Below are 14,471 nucleotides of genomic sequence, written 5' to 3' on the forward strand. Positions count from 1 at the left end.
TTGTAACTTGTTTAGTGAATAACCGTTCATACTTTTAAAGTTATTTTGCCAGATAACATACTTTTTTCAGTTTGTTGCAGCGACAGATGTTTTTTTATTTTCCTTACAAAGATATTCAAGTCAATTCCAGCCACAGCTAAAGCCACATGTTGCTTGTGTTCTTTGTATCCATGGGCATGCCGTTTTGGCGCGTCTCTTATGTGTTCGCGCTGCTACACACGAGAGCACGAAATATTAAATGTACGCAAGGAAGCGCCGTTCCTCGTTCGTGCGATGTGCAAAGATTGCGCCCTATTCCCGCGGTTGTTCGAGTGTGGATCAAGTGCGAGTCGTCCAAGGAATCGGCGGTTTGGGCGGGCGCTCGAAGGACTCCGAGGTGATGGCTGACGCCTGTGGTCGCTTTCCTCAGGACAGTGTGAAAGAAACTGAAGGTAAGGGGGACACTTTTTTATGTAGACTAAGTATGCTACTCAGTGCAAGTGTGTGTTGCCGCACTCGAACGAGGCGTCGTGAAGCGGTAGCCTTATGTGCTTTTGCGAGTGTGGTTACCGATTTGATTTAACAACGCTAATGCCAGCAGAGCCATGGCGCATCGGCGCGGCCTTACTGGAGCTAATTCGAGACAACTGCGGCAACATGCATGTGTATGGTGATCAATTTTTTCATATGTGCAATGTAGTGAGGAAGACGCAAACGGCGCCTGCTACGTTGTTGATTAAACGAAGCCTGCAGTGCCATTTGATGCAAAGCAGCAGTTTGTTTACGTTCGCTGGCGATACAATTTGTAACTTGGCTCAATTCACCTGGACAACCGCTTAAGTGGGTTGATAAGCATACGTTCATGGTAGAGCGTTATTATGCCCCTAAACAGTGGCGTATGCTTGTTAAAAGATATAATGTGTGTTCCTAGTGTAGAGAGCGAGAGAGAGAGAAAGTTGTTCGTGCAATATGTATGTGTACCTGCAAGACGCCTTTGCTTGTAACTAATAATCTACCAGCCAGCACCTACATTGTACACCTGACTTTGAAGAAAACTTGCATGCACAATGTGAGATTTTGTAATCTCCTAGACTTGCTTTTTATAAAATACTACACTGCCAGCATGTTCAAAATATGTTTCGCTGCTGTGTGACAGGGGTGTGGTTATCACGCTGTTGTGTAGTTGCCGATGCGAGCACTTATAGCTTTGATGCATTATTATTTCTCATCTATCTCATCAGGTGTTTGACCGATTCAGCACAAACAAGGCAGAGAGAGAAGGAAGACAGGTAATGACAGGACCAGTGCCAACCTTTCTTCACAGGAGAATACCCATGCTGGTGTATTTATCGTGACAGCCTTTCTGTGTTGATTTTTTGCCCAATTTATGCAACGACTCAGCTGTCAGCAATATGAGAGAGAACACTGAAATTAGCTTTTAAAGATTATGGTGACTAATGCCTAGTAATTCACAGCACGAAGTAAGAAAAAAAGACATCAGTGTAATCAATGTGGCATGAGTACAGTCTGTCATCTAAAAAATGTATTGTGCAAAATGTTGCCTAAGTAAGAAAGCTCTCAATGTTTGCCAACAGTGTTACGTCACTTCGAGCACCGTGCCAGCCATTCCCTTCCTCGGTGCAAGGACTGGTTGTAAAGGAAGTTGTTGGTGACGTTACTGATAGCCCACTGAGATGTATGCGATTCTAAACCTGTAGCCTAATATATACGTAATCTTTTGTGCAGTTACATCGCTGCATCTGACACCTACAACTTATTTGCATATTTACATTGCTCCCTTAGGAAATAACACACAAACTTGTAATGTGCATTGTCACTTCATTAGTATCGAGCGTTGAAGGTACTGAGTATACGTGGAACAAGAATCTCTGCTTATTACGTGAAGACATAGGAGGCCTTCGATAAAACGACTTATACCTTTATTGGGCTTGCGTACTCGTCGGAGCGATGCATACATGCAGCTTCAGCAAATGGTATCTTCCAGTTCAGTGACCATGCAATTTTTTTTCTGGACACAGCGCAAACACCGAGATGTACCCACTCACGGATGATCGCGTCAAGCGCATATTTACCTTGACTAATATGTCGAATCAAGTTTTTTCAACAACCGGTTTCTGCCACGAGTGCTAACGTCTTCGCAAACAAGACACATTGTTATTCACACTGCACACACCATACACAATATTCTCAGTTGAACCAATATTCTCAATACCTTTCAATGCACACTGCATGCCGCAAATAACAGTGCAACTTTTTGAAGACTATGCCACTGTTCCTCACACAGGCCACCACGTGTGTTCACTTCAAGACAGCATGGCAAATATGTTATCACACAGTTTACCACACAGTTAGATGTTTGCTGACACATACTACAGCTTATGTCGACATTGTAACGTGAAGTGTAAGCTTTGAAAAATTGAAACTTGCGCCAAACACCGCATGAATGTATCGTGCTGAGCCACCAGCGGGAGTGTTTTTGCAGCCACCCCTTTTAGGTGTGCCCGTGACATCATGCTGTGACGTACCTCGGTAGGGGCCTATCGCTGCATACTTTATGTGAATGAGGGTCCCGTTAGAGAAAGCAGGCATTGTTGATTTCGTAACTTGTTCATTTCTAACTGGACCTTCATTTACACGAGTTGGCCGACTGATATTCAGGCGAACTCTTGTGTTGTAAATTATGCAGTTGGCAGTCTGTGCTTGCCCCATATGGTCGTTACTGTTGTTTCTCGTTGTTACTTTGCACTGTTCATTGCTGCTCACCTACAGATACTAGCCTAGCTTGCCGCTGTTTCGGACAAGATCGAGCTGGCAAGTGCGATAGTGTTCATAACACTGAATGCTCAAGCGAAAATTATTGTTTCTTATTCAGTTAGTTGCATTCATATCAGTACATTATAAGTGATCATTGATTAAACATTAATCCGTCTTCTTTCACGTAATGCTCGCAACTTTAAATATCAAATTGAGTGGTGTTTATAAAAACATAGGTTTTAGCTAAACTTCATGCTGTTTTCTTGAAAGATGACAAAGCGCTATTGCATGCTTACTTTCCATGACATGGATTGTGTTTGAAATACATTGCGATTCTTCACCAGACTGCCAGTAACACTTCACATTTGGGGAACATTTATTAACCATGGATTGATTAATTTTTAAGAACGGAAAGAAAGAAACGGCAGGCCTGGATACTTACTTGATGTTCGCATCTGTTTTGCTACCCAGCGCGTTATGATGCAAACTTCCTATAGAGTGGTTGTGCGTCTTGCATGTGTGTCTGTAAACCAAGAACTTTGGGTAGAACTTTATTTGTCTTGCAAATAATTGCAGGACTGTGGAGGCTGTAGGTCTGCTTAGCCAATATGAATGGTGGAATCCCTGGACATGTGTTCAACCATGCTGCATCAGCTGCTTGGTGTTTTCACGGCGTCTTTAAAGATGTGTTGGGTGAGTATAGCAAGCACATTTCAACACAGGGAAAATTATAATATGGCAGCACCTTTTGTGCGTGCCTTACTTGCCAAGTATATCAAATATTTATCTTGCACCTTGTGGCCTGTAATTCTTAAAGGGACAATTCTTTTTGCTCTATATTTCAGTCTTGATACTATGACAGCATTGTATTTGTGTTTGACAGCAAGTGTTCTTGAATAAATACCTGATCTCAATAATGATAAAAAACCCTTCATACTTGGTCCTTACCATAAGCTTGCACATATCAAAAGCAGATTCAATTGTTGATTTTTTTGCTGTGATGATAATGGGCAAGTAGCAAAGGCAAGTTCAGATCGGAGTGGTCGGTGACGTCTGTTTAGGCTGTGCCATATTGCTTTGCAACCAGAGTTAGTTGTGGCCACATATACAACAAAGCCTTATGACGTGCATTCTAAATGAAATTACCATATCACATTTCACTGCATCTTAAGAAGTGTCGAACAAATGGAGATATATTTAGCTTGCCACTATAAAGGGATCCTAAACCAAGACAAGATTGTAATTTAGTCGTGGTGTTGCAGCTGTGTATGACTCTACAGTAGATGCATAGCCGTGATAATTTTTCTATGTGTTGTCGCAATAGTAATTTTACATACATTGGATGATACAAAAGAGGTCCTCGCTTATTTCGCTTTTTTTTCGCTATGCTTCTTTCTTGTCTCTTCTTGCCATGTGCTCCTCCTCACGATGCCAGGAGCAAGAACAGTGGGCACGCAAACACATATTTAAAAAAATGTCGTAAGGTGAGCACTGAGGAGCTGAACACTTCCAAAAGGCTCAAAGAGGAAAAGCAATTGTTTTTAGCTACTTTTTTGGCACCCATAGCTAGTTGTGCTTCTGCAGTTGTCATTGTTGATCAGGACACTATTCTAAAGTCGATGCACACATTTGCTTGAATTTAAAAAAATATTTGGAGGTGGTTTGGCACCCTTTGTTGCAGTTACATACAGAACTAGGTTTCAATGTGTAAGCAAAATATTTTGACTATAACTCAATCTAATGATAGCTGAAATTCAGGAACTATTCACAGAAAAGCTCAGGAAAAGGCTTAGTGACTGCCCCTTTAACGTGAAGGAGATACCCTTCTTCTAAAAGGTCAACAGACGGTGTAGTATTCTTGATATTACATGTTCTATAAAATATTCTGGTTTGGTGCTTTTCGTGCATGTTATAATGAGAGAGGTTTTTAATGGAAGTGTTTTCACTTTGCCCTGTGTTGCTGAAATTGTTCACATAGTTATAATACACGAGTCACTTTATGCCTTTTGATTTTCTGCAAATAATTTGGTTACCCAGTCGGTGTCTCTTGATTCTGATAAAATCATAAATGTCCTAATTTTTTTTTACTATACAGCAGGTTTATTTTTAAAATACGTGACCATAGATGTGAACGCAGTTGGTGGCGTGCTTGATTAATGCTTCACTATGACCACTCTAACTACGCCTGCTACAGTGCATAGTGTGACAAAAAATGGTACTTAACATTACTGGCAGCATACACTCTTATGTCTCAAAATGTGTTAGAAATCCTAGTAAAATGAGTGTATTTTTTTCGCTCCAAATAATATTCTGGTCTACTTAAAGCAGCTTTCGCTTTTTTAAGGTCCTAAAACTATTAGGTGTTCAAAAGAAGTATCAATGCCATATCCTTCCTTTGTCGGCCTCCTCACCACTCTAATAATGAGAATTACCCGACAACATTACCTAGGAAAATATAGGGATGTTATATAAAGTAATGTCAATTCAATTGTATAAACGTGAACCCATTAGTAACTTGTCGCCAAGTTACGTTTTTGTTCACTTTTCTTTTCACAATTTTGTTAAAATTATTTTTGATAACATCCGCTATAGTTTGTTGTAATCAGTGTCTGTTAGTCCTCATTATAATGTGTTCAGCAAAGACAACGAACCCTTAAATATATAGTTCTTTTTTTTTACTAATGAATCTAAAACAGTGAATCTCAGAAATCTTAGCGGTGTGTGACTTTTTTTTTTTGATGAGTTGTGCGTGTAGTAAAGTACGTGAATTCAGGTGGGAGGGCGAACCATTGGCACCTCCTGTGACTAGCAAATTTTCTCAGAACTAACAGATGCCTAATGCTGCCAAAGAAGTATAGGGATATTGGAAGTAATCGTAATGTAATTGTCAAGAAAGAAGAGTGGTAGGAAAGATAACTTGCCATGGCGAGGGACTGAACCTGCCACCTACGAATAAAGCGTGCGGTGCTCTACCAACTGTGCTACGTCCCACAACAGCTATTGCCTCTTCCGCTTGGCAAGGTATATATGTGTACCTATTCCTTGGAGAGACAGTCAGCCCGCTTGTTGCCATCATGGCTAGTTTGGGACACTTTTTCTTTTCTATTGGCATCACGTAGCATGTGATGTTATTAGAAGCTGGGAGCCCGACTAACGCTCCTGTACTTAATGCACATATATACCCCATAAGTGGACAGGTAGATAACTGTCATAGTAGCGCAGTTAGTAGGGCATCAGATGCATAATTCAAAGGTTTCAAGATTTGGTTATTGTGCACGACAAGTTACCTTTTCTTCCACGTTACTTTCTTCTCAATTACATTAAAAATACTTGCATTATTATCCCTAGTACTTTTCCTGACATCATTGTCAGTTCTCAATAATATCGCCTCTAGAAATGAAAAGTGAACCCTTCTTTCCTTCATTCGTAGTGAGGAACTTGTTATGGTAGGCTTGGTTCCATGAGGTTGTATATGAGAGATACTTGGTCAGCTGTTAGCTTGTGTAATAATAGCGCGTGCTGCGTGCCACCAGTAGGCAAAAAACAAGGTGTCCAACACTCACCATAATGGTAGCGGGCAACGCTGACTGACTCTTCTATAATTTAATGCACATATATGCCGTACAAAGTAGAAGGGGGGTAGCCGCCATGGTAGGCCAGTTGATAGAGCATCGCACACGTTATTCGAAGGTCGCAGGCTTGGTCCCTGTCCAGGGCAGGTTATCTTTTTTCCTTCTACTTTTTATTCTTCACAATTACACTTCTGGTCTTCTTGCAGATTTTCTGGTGTTTGCTAAAAAAGGTACCTTATAGTCTGATTAGGCAAACAGAATGTGCCAGTGTACGAGTTAGCTCTTGTAGTGCTTACAAGTAAGATATGTTTTGAAGAATAAACCATTCTGCTACTTGCTTTGAAAATAGCTTCAGGACATGGTGCTGGATGCACTTTGGTATTTTTGAATGGCGCTATCCTGAATTCTATTTTTATAAATAAATGGGCTACACATGACGGTATCACACACTTAATGGCAACAAGAATATGCAGCGAGCAATGTTATAAATGTGAAATTGCATAAGTATATTGTGAAAACTGCACCCTCAACGAGAATGTACAGGGAGCACAGGGTGCAGGCGTCATTTCTTCTGCTCGTCCTTTTCAAGTGCGAGCTGTTTTCACCTCGTTCTGATCAACTAACTAGATGTGTTGCTGAAGTGCATAAGGATGCTCCACGGGAAACTAGGTTTGTCTAAAACTCTGTGTGTGTGTTTCAACCTATACGGTGCCCGGTTCAAGAGTTCATGCAGACCAGATTGTGTAAAACAGGACACCCGTTTAACATAATAACATGGCTTAAAGCATTAGGCAGTTAATAGGAGCAAGTATCAATTTTTAAAGTAGCTGTTTTTTTCTGCAATAGAAAGCTTAGTGGTCTGAGCGTATAATCAAGCAGTGAAAAAAGAGAATTTTTGGGGCTTGTTTCTGTTTGTTTGACATAGCTTTCATGAGTACATTTAATGGTGCTGAAAGCATTTTAAGAATTTTTGGGTCTCTGACTGCTATGAAGTGTCACATAACACAGGCTGCAAACAGTGGGAGGTCAGCATAAGAGCTTTATAAGATTGTGCATTGCAGTTTGCTTCGAAAGCATGCATTACACGTACGTGTGAAATGCACAAATTTCGCACTGTTTGCCACAATGGCAGTGCTGCTTTTTGAGGGTTGACTCCTCTGCGTAGGCAGCACAGAATAATGTTGGCACAGGTAATATGGATATATGCTGTAACTTTGATCACTAATCATTTTACATGTTAAAGCATCAAACTATTTGCAGTAAACATACAGGCCGCATGACAAACTGATTTTTAGGCTTTTTAAGTGCAATTTTAAAAGAAAATGCCTCTCCAGTTGGAAAAAGAATGCAGTTCAATTCACAGATTTTGATTTCCACCTCCAAACACATATTCTGGCGACTTGTCAGTCACCTTAATGAAGAAATTATAATCAAAATTGTAGCTGAATAGGTCGCTACTGATGTTGAATTTTGTGCATTGTTCATGAGTAGAACGATAGATTTGTGCTCTACCATTAACTACGGCCTGAAATCGATCAGGCAATCTTTGCATATTTGTAGTGTCGTTGCACGATCAGTATCAGCTTAAGCTATGCCATGAAATGGCCCACGGCGTCCAGCTAATGTTGTTTCCGTGTGCATCTGTAGTTGTGGTTGTGCTGAATGACCTTTCTTTATATACACTACATAACAAACTTGCTCCTTTAGAATCAAGTGCATCTTCGGATCGATTGTAAATGTTTGCACATGCGAGGCCTTAAGCCTTATAAGAAATTCGTCGTAGTGCTACGATGAAATGTGTGTTCTGCAAAAATTTGTATGTCATTATATACAACTCTTAAAGCCTCGCCTACAACTTTCTGTAGGTTGACCTTGAGCAGAAAACGAGGAGCGGCAGCAGCCCCCAGAAAAGAGCAAGCACCCTCCAAGCTCCCTAAGCTCTCTTCGACAGGAACAGCAAAGTACTGTGTGGCATTGAAAACTATTGCAAGGAGTGCCTTATCAGTACATTGTGCTGCTCTTTCATTGCAGAAGACGAAGTTGACCACTCCAGAGGAACTTCACGCTGCGTATTGTGAGTGCTTCGTTAGTTTTGTTTTTGTCCAGCCAGCAGTCAAGAAATAATGTGTAAGATTCAGCCGGGATGGCTAGAGGGAGTTGGGCAGGCATGTTTAGACATTTGTCTAGCCAAGTAGTGCCAATTTTCGCACTGGTCCTGTTGGAGTTACTGCCACAAATTACAGAAGCTTCGTCACCTCTGTAAATATACAGATTTGTCGGGGAAGATTAGCTGCATTAGTTTTTTCTATAACTGATAGCTGTCAACATTCTTCATTGTACATTAGTTTTGTTCCTCAATTATGGGTGTAAAGCCCTTCACGGAAAAAATACTACACGTCTACTTACAGAAGGCCCCAAGGCCCCACTTGTCCGTTTTTTCGGCTTGTAATCATGAGCACCTCGTTTGGTTGAACATGAACATTTTAAATATGTACAGCAAAAAATTTGGATGGCTGGTCGTTTTGTCGTTACCATGTTTCTCGCAATATTCTTAACCATGCTCTTCATTACGTTGTCAATCTGATTCATGTGCACAGAAGACATCACGTAGTTTCAGGCTACTTTAAGCACGGTATTGTAGTATAAAAAGCCTGGAAGCAACCTATTAATAATTTTTTAACACAGTTGCTTAATCTTATGCATGTTACATCACTAAAATTTCCTGCATATTCATCAATGTAAGTTTGTCTTAGTGTTATCCAAACTGAAGATGCGACTCGACAGATGGAAGCATCTAGTGGGGTAATCAGGGTGAACAGTGGAAGTGCCTCAGACAGGCTGGCCGATGTTGCGATAGGAGGAATTATTTTTTAGAAGTCACCTTGTCATCCTTGGCGTGTTAGTTTAAATGGGGTTAATATTGACATCGTCTTTTGGTGTAGCCGTGTGTGCCTGTTGGAAATGTTTGTCTGAAAAAAAAACCTATAACACAGAAGAGCGCAGCCCTCGCTTCCTTTCAAGTCAGGTTGCGATGATACAAAGTGTTCTCCTGCCGGAGTTTGGGGAGTAAGGAAAGCAAAAAAAAAGAAACAAGAAAGAAGGAAGAAAAAAAAAGAAAAGGGGGATGCAAAGTAAAAGTAGTGTGCTACACTGCTCCTACTTTGCATCCCCCCTTTTCTTCTTTTTTCTCTTCTTTTCTTTTTCTACCTTTCTTTTACATTTGCATTGTCCCATCCAGTGCATGAATCAATGACACATGGCTTTGCTATAGCAAAGATGCCTATGTGGTGTTGGATTGAACAGCGCATTGTACTTTATTCAGTTTAATTACAGTCTGATCAGTCTTGCAATAAGTTCTTCCTGTCTATCACCACACATGATCAAATGAAAAGTTTGCGCTTGGCTATTAGTATACTGGTATATAGCTTGTGTCTTGGACTACTCAAAATGAATGTTATTTTGCTGCTGTTTAGTGTAATGAATTTATCCAACATGAAGATATCTTGCCTTGTGAACTTTGCCAGACCTGCCTTTTTCTTTTCTCTGCAGGCATTGTGCGTAAGGTTGGCAGTAAGAAAGAGGTGACAGCTTGAGCTTCAGAAGAATAAATACTGGCAGTGAGGCAATTCCACATCAAACATCCCAGCCATTTTGCGAATCATTCTAAATATGTTTTGAAAAAAATATATTGTGCTCGTTTACTGTATTGAAAACAGCAAAATGCCAAAATATATCGCAGAGAACAAAATAATAGGCCACCTTGGTGCCTTCTGGACTTCCCAGGATGTCGTCTGGGTGTTGTTTGTAAAAAAAGTATTCCCAAAATACTGCCTCTTTTACACCGAATTTGATCTAGGTAATAATTAAAGGTGATTGTGTGTAGCTCATGAAGCTCAGTACTATTAGTGCCATTTTTTTGCCCCATCGAAAGCAAAAAAGCAGTTCTCTTTATATGGCAAGTTATGTGATTACACTTTTTGTTTTAAAGAAGAAAATAATTTTTGATGTTTCCTAAAGATAGCTGTTTTTGCATTTGATATACGACAGCTTCTGTTCCGAAGTTCCCCATGGCCCTCAATAGGAGACTTCAAAAATCATTTTCCTCATTGAAACAAAAATTGTAATGATAACACTTGCCATATAACAAGAACTGTTTATTTGCTTTCAACCTGAACATAAAAGTAATTTTCAATTAAACAAACACATAGAGCAAATTGCATCTCATTGTGGACAAAAACAATTATATTGTGATATTTATAGTCTGCGCCTGACAATATTCTTTTTTGGTGAATTACACCTTCTGTGAAGTGAATATTTATGGCTCAAATATTCATACAAAGTGCAGTATTGCCATACAAGAAATGCAAATCATAAACAGTTTGGCTGAATTCTTCAAAGCCTATGTAGCGGAAAAATTGCACTAGTGTTACTCGGCTTGAAGTACTTTAAAAAAGCACATTTAAATATTATGCAGATCAAATTTGATATGGCAAAAAAAACAAGTTCTTTCAAATGTTTCTCGCAAACAACACCTGCATAACATTCTGCGAAATTCTAAAGGTACCCACGTGACCACTACTTTTTTCTCTTCAAATATTTCAGCCAATAACTGTTTTCCAAAGAGTAAATTACCACCATTTTTCAAACTATATATCTGTGTTGGTCGCCAGGCAGTATGGTTTGAATGTTTGGTGTAGAATGGCCCAGTGGGAAAAACAACAAATGTCTGAGCATCCTTCGACGCTGGGGCAATTTCGAAAGCATTATTTGTAAGCAGCAATTAAATGAAGCCCTTGTCTTCATACTTAGGACTGAAACAAAACAAATGTAACCAAAGTAGTCTTAAGAGTCATGCAGTCTCGCTGTTCCAAAGCTTGTGGAGCCTAATTTAGTGCAAGCTTCACCATTTTTTTAAAAATTCAGATTAAACCAATAAGTTTTGGAGGCACAGTGCATTTTCAGCTAAATTGTTTCATACCAGTTACATAGACAAAAAGTGGAACGTAGAGGTAAAAATACCATTTTAAAGGCAATTTAGGTAATAAAAAAAAGGTCTCCTTTTTTTGTGTGGTGCTTTGCCTGAACGCAGTGCTTTATGTGATATAGTTCACTGTCTAGTGAACATAGGCCTTAAAAACTAACATTAGCCATGTCGAGCTCAATTTCTTGGTCATAGTCATAGTAGCCATATTCAAAATTATGACTTCAAACTTGATTGTTCTATTGAAGATTTTTTTTCAATGATGACATCTCAGAGTCTTAGACAATTTTGTTATAAGAAAACATGATGTCATAATAGGGTCACCTTTTATAGAGTCGTTCAGTTCTACCTCATTTTTTACATTCCTAATAGAGCAGTTATTTTCAATATCGGTATTTAAAATTGAATAAGCATGGTGTTGTAGTAAGGTGTAAGCACTTACAGATAGCACATGTACCCAACTTTTCTGTTGGCAGTTTATTTCTGTTATTCTTGAATCATATGTGGGGTTTCACGTCCCAAAACCCCTATATGGTTATGAGAGACGCCGTAGGGAAGGGCTCTGAAAATTTTGACCACTTGGGGTTTCTAACGTGCACCCAAATCTGAGCACACGTGCCTACAGCCTTTCTGCCTCCATCGGAATTGCTGCCGCTGGAGCCGGGATTTATTACCGCGACCTGCGGGTCAGCAGCCAAATTTCTGTTACTCTTGCTCCCCTATTCTTGTGCAGTTCGGTTTAGTTGTCTGGCTTGCACAAATTTTTAATGGCACCTGCCTAATCTTGCTTGCTTTCATGGTGATTTTAACCTTCATAATTTGCATAGTTTTACATCTAAAAGGTGTTCATGATGCCAATTTTGTGCACAAACTGTATAGTTCAAAGGAAGCAAATCTACATGTACGCACTATTAAATGTACATTGAGAGCTTTCACTGGCAGTTCCTAAAATTTTACTGTGCAGGAAGCCTTTAAATCATAATTTCATAACGACATAATAATCAATTATCTCTACCATTGAAAATCGTGACAACAACCTAGTTATTTTCCCCGTGATAAGCATGTCATTTTCTTTCATGTGGCAGCACTAATTTATACACTTCTTTCTTCTGCTATTCATATATGCATAACATGAAGGATTTTGTGCCTTACATTTTCAGTTTCATTCTGTGTGTTATAGATTTGTGTATGTGAACTAAGGTGCTAACATGTGTCTCTGACACTATTTGTGCTAATTATTGACATTTTCAGGTGCCTATGAACGACACAAAACTTCTATGGCAGTGACTTCCCAAATCTACGCAGGTGCCGGAGCCTCAAGCAGCATTTTGCCGAACTCCACAAGGCGTTCATGAGATGAACACAGCGCCACGCTTTCACAGTGCTATAATTATTATTTATGTTTAAAGATTTTGTTCCAAAATTGCTGTTACATTGTGTTTTGTGCCACCATCCTGTGGCTTAGGTGGAGTCCCTGAAATTACGGTGCAGGCACCTCATTTGCGCACCATCAACACGGCAATGTCGCTATTCATAGCTGCAGCATACAGACAAATAAACAATTTATTGATTGTAGCAGGGCTGATGTGTATATTAATGCTTCTCAATTGCAAATAATAACGTTTTAACTTCTTTAAGTCTTGCATTGAACACTGCAATAATGTGTTGCAATGTAACCACCATTTATGATCGCTAGCATGTTAATTTAGTAGCTTTGTAACGTATTTTATTCAAAAGCTAATTTTGCTTCCACATCACAATTGCAAAGATGCCGATGATTCAATCCCTCATCATGCATCTTTAAGAAATAATGTGATTTGTACACAGTATTGCATGTACTCAAGATGGGGACGTCTATTCAATACACACATTATATTGCTTTGCAATAGATTTGGATGGTCATTTCGTTTCCGTATAATTAATACAGCTTTCCTTATCTGCGGAGCTTTTCGCAGCATGCGGCTTTCCTTATGTTCGGACCTTTCCGCATCGTGGGCTCTCCTTGTCTGCGGAAGTTCCCGTATCATACGGCTTTCCGTAGCCCAGTACTGGCGTATGTTCGGAGTAGCACATACGGAACGTTTCGGTAGGGGTGTTTGAATGTAGGAAATAAAAATTATTTCTAAAACAATCTACAAAACTTTCAAGCCTGTAAATTGGCACAAATGGCGCAAACTTTGCAAAGAACGTACTGAGTGAATATATTTAGATTTACTGTTCTCAAAAAATCACCGCATTTGCTTTTAAAAACAAAATGGCCCCACCGCTTTTAAAGACAAGATGGCATGTCTTGTATTTTTGGGCAGCCTATGCCGCCTAGAAGACAACTATTCAAAACATTGGCTGCAGCCACAAGCAAAGTAAAAGCCAGAAAACAGTCCTTTAACCTATCTCATATTTATCTCAACCAAGTGTTGTTAGCCTGCCTCACAATTTGTTTGCTTCAGAAATGTCGTCATTCTTTCGCAACAATAACTTCCCAACCTTGTTGTCTTCTGACGACTTACGTCTCCACAAAATGCTCCTGGTAAGCTTTGCAATATATTTGTAGAAGAAAAAAAAACGCCCCCTCGTAGAAAAGGTCGCAAAAAGATGACCTTATTTCTCGGTGCACAGCTGCACCAAGTCCATTGCTGGCCGTTCCAAACGAGTTCAGTGCAAGCCGCGTCCACGCACTTCCTTGTAATATTTACAAATTTTAAGTGATGTGAAGCGCTCGTGCAAGAGTGACTGCAAGCCAGGCCATTTAATTCAATCAAATGAATATTTCTCTCTGCATTTCTTGTTTCCAGAAAGTGTTCCTCTACCTGAAGCCAAAACTCACAAAAAACAAGAATTCCTACTTTGTAATTGGCATGAATATGGAAAACCCAGACAGAAGCCACACTTTGGAATTGATGAAGTGAGTACTAGGTATGAATTGCACAATCCGGTGGTATACACAAGCTAAGTTAGGGTATATTTGTCATAAGTTGCTTATACAGGGGCGTCTGAGTAAGCAGGCGTTTGGTGTGTAGCGACACCATGGACCCGAGCTAACGGGGGGCGGGTTCTCACCAGAGATGGATTGGCCACCCTGGTGCAGTATCTGGCCACTACCTCCCACATACATATGTTAATTAACTCACGGTCCTCAATCCTGAGTGGCTGCGAAGCAACAGACC

At 39.9% G+C, this 14,471-nt stretch overlaps 1 protein-coding gene across 1 annotated transcript in view; it reads left to right on the plus strand.

The window, feature by feature from the left end:
- Positions 1-14,471, plus strand: part of LOC142768374 (uncharacterized) — a 410,323-nt gene that overhangs the window by 64,850 nt on the left and 331,002 nt on the right. The window contains exon 7 of the mRNA XM_075870345.1: positions 14,100-14,209. Coding sequence (XP_075726460.1) covers positions 14,100-14,209 — 110 coding nt within the window. The remainder of the gene's footprint in view (positions 1-14,099; positions 14,210-14,471) is intronic.

This window comes from Rhipicephalus microplus, chromosome 8, assembly GCF_043290135.1.
Source record: "Rhipicephalus microplus isolate Deutch F79 chromosome 8, USDA_Rmic, whole genome shotgun sequence".
In the NCBI taxonomy this organism is placed as follows: Eukaryota; Metazoa; Arthropoda; class Arachnida; order Ixodida; family Ixodidae; genus Rhipicephalus; species Rhipicephalus microplus.